Source organism: Bactrocera latifrons, unplaced genomic scaffold, assembly GCF_001853355.1.
Source record: "Bactrocera latifrons isolate USDA-ARS-PBARC rearing strain unplaced genomic scaffold, ASM185335v1 scaffold_13, whole genome shotgun sequence".
Taxonomy (NCBI): domain Eukaryota; kingdom Metazoa; phylum Arthropoda; class Insecta; order Diptera; family Tephritidae; genus Bactrocera; species Bactrocera latifrons.
Genome location: NW_017534741.1, coordinates 2,382,832 through 2,384,970, shown reverse-complemented (window position 1 = coordinate 2,384,970; position 2,139 = coordinate 2,382,832). Strand labels below are relative to the sequence as shown.

At 41.4% G+C, this 2,139-nt stretch overlaps 1 protein-coding gene across 1 annotated transcript; it reads left to right on the top strand.

Annotated features, from left to right (window-relative positions):
* Positions 1–5: 5 nt before the first annotated feature.
* On the top strand, positions 6–665 carry LOC108978910 (shematrin-like protein 1). The gene has a single exon (XM_018949424.1). It carries the CDS (start codon positions 6–8, stop codon positions 663–665), a length of 660 nt encoding a protein of 219 aa, XP_018804969.1.
* Positions 666–2,139: the final 1,474 nt, after the last annotated feature.

The window sequence follows — 2,139 nt, the reverse complement described above, 5'->3', positions numbered from 1 at the left end:
AAAAAATGTTTCTGTATAACAAAGCCCTGTTAATGGCTTGCTTCTTCGTAGTTGCTTCGTGCCAGTCGACGCGCCGAAGTGGCTTCCGCAGTGGAAGCCGCGATCGTAACACGGCSAACAGTGACGTTGCTCAAGGGCGAACCTTAAGCCTGATCAGACCATTAATTGGTGGTTTAGGTGCCATTCGCCCAATTGCTAGCGCCATCGGCTTTGATCCAATACGTTTGGGTGCGGCGGGCGGAGGTGCTTTACAGTCCGATCCCATCTACGGTGSCGGCTATGGTGGTTATGGCGGTTATGGTGGTTATGGCGGCTATCCCTTCTATGGAGGCTATCCGGGCTTATTTTCTGGTTATGGTCCATATGCATACCGCCCGCGTCCATATTATCCCATTTACGGTGGTTACAATCCTTATGCTGGCTACCAACGTCCCAGCTATGGCTCTTATGGTGGCACTGGTGCAACTACTCCAAGCGCATCTACGGGGTCCAGCACAAATCCAGCAGGCGGATTGGGATCGGCCTCGCAGGCACAACTAGCCAATCAGTTGGGTCAGGCGTTGGGTGCCAGTTTACGTCCATTGCTGTCTGGTGGCGGTGCAGGTGGCGCCGGTGGAGCAGGAGCTGCGGGCGGYCTGGCTGGCATACTGGGGCTGTTAGGTTAAATATTAATAAGTGTGCAAACTGTTGTAGTGCATAAGTTTTTATATTATTGTATTTGTTTTAAATTGTTGTTGTAAATACATTAAGCGATATTTTTGATGTTCTTTGTAATTATTTTGTTATTTTGATTAAAAAAGAGCTTTGCTGTTTCCTCGTTATAAGATACTATGTATTATATGTAGAATATTATAAATTTAGTGCTATAAATTTTGTTTTGCATTTATAACAGTAAATTACTATATATTTTATTTTGTGTACACCATTTTTGATGGATGTTTTCATGCAATTGCCTCAATACGGCCAAATATTTGTCTGCCACTSTGGAACAAACTCATGATGCACCAAACCACGAATAACGAATAAAAAATTAGTATCACCTTGACTTCTGAGCGGGTTTGGTAGGGGTTTTATGGCTTTGGATCGTCTCATTGGAAGTTGTAATGCTCTCCATGAATGTGGCATCTGAATACGTACAACCTAGTTTCCAACGAGAACTTTGGACGATAGCATTTTTGAAAAAAATTCAGCTTTATCGGGACGAGTCGAGCARGAAAGCATTTCATACCTAAAATATCCACCAAAGTCATTCGAACGGATTTGCGAGAGATGTCGAGCTCAGTTGGCATCTCTCCAACACTTTCTGGACGACTTCTAAGCACCATACAGATATCCTTAGCTTTTTAATATTTCTATCAACTGAGGAGGTCGAAGACTGTTCAGAAGGAGACATATCTTCAACGATCTCTCGACCGTCTTAGAGACCGTCTTTAAGACAAATTCTTTCGCAGCTGTGAAAAATGGGTTAAAAGGAATTTCGCACGCAATTCTTTTTGCAGAAAAAAATAGTTTAAGCAAAGATACTGACACCAAAATATTAAACATCAAGGATTGATGTGCTAAATTTAGACGTTGTGAAATGAGCAGCGAAGACGGTGAACGCAGTGGACGCCCAAAATAGTATGTTATCGACGAAAACATGAGAAAAGTCCACAAAAAAATTTTGTATCACTGTACATTGAAGTTGTTTGAGATAGAAATCACGCCAAAGATATGTATCATACGAGTATACCATATCATTCATGAATATACGGATTCGGAGCAGTGTGGATATACGATATTTAACAGTGAATGAAACATAGCTCCATCATTTCASTCCGAAGTCCAATCGATAGTCATCCGAGTGAACTGCACACGATGAACCYGCBCCAAAGCATTGAAAAACGTAACAGTCGGCAGAGAATGTTATGGCGTCTGTATTTTGAGATAGACATGAAATAATTTTTATTGACTAAAATGAAAATAAAAGGATCATCAACAACGACTATAACATAGCGTTATTGGATTGTTYGAAGGACGAAATAGACGAAAAACGGTCGCATTTAAAGAAAAAGAAAGTGCTGTTTCAAGAAAAGTGCAAGACAACGCACCGTGTCGCATGACAGTGAAAACAATGGCAAAAGTCTAAGAATTGCTCTT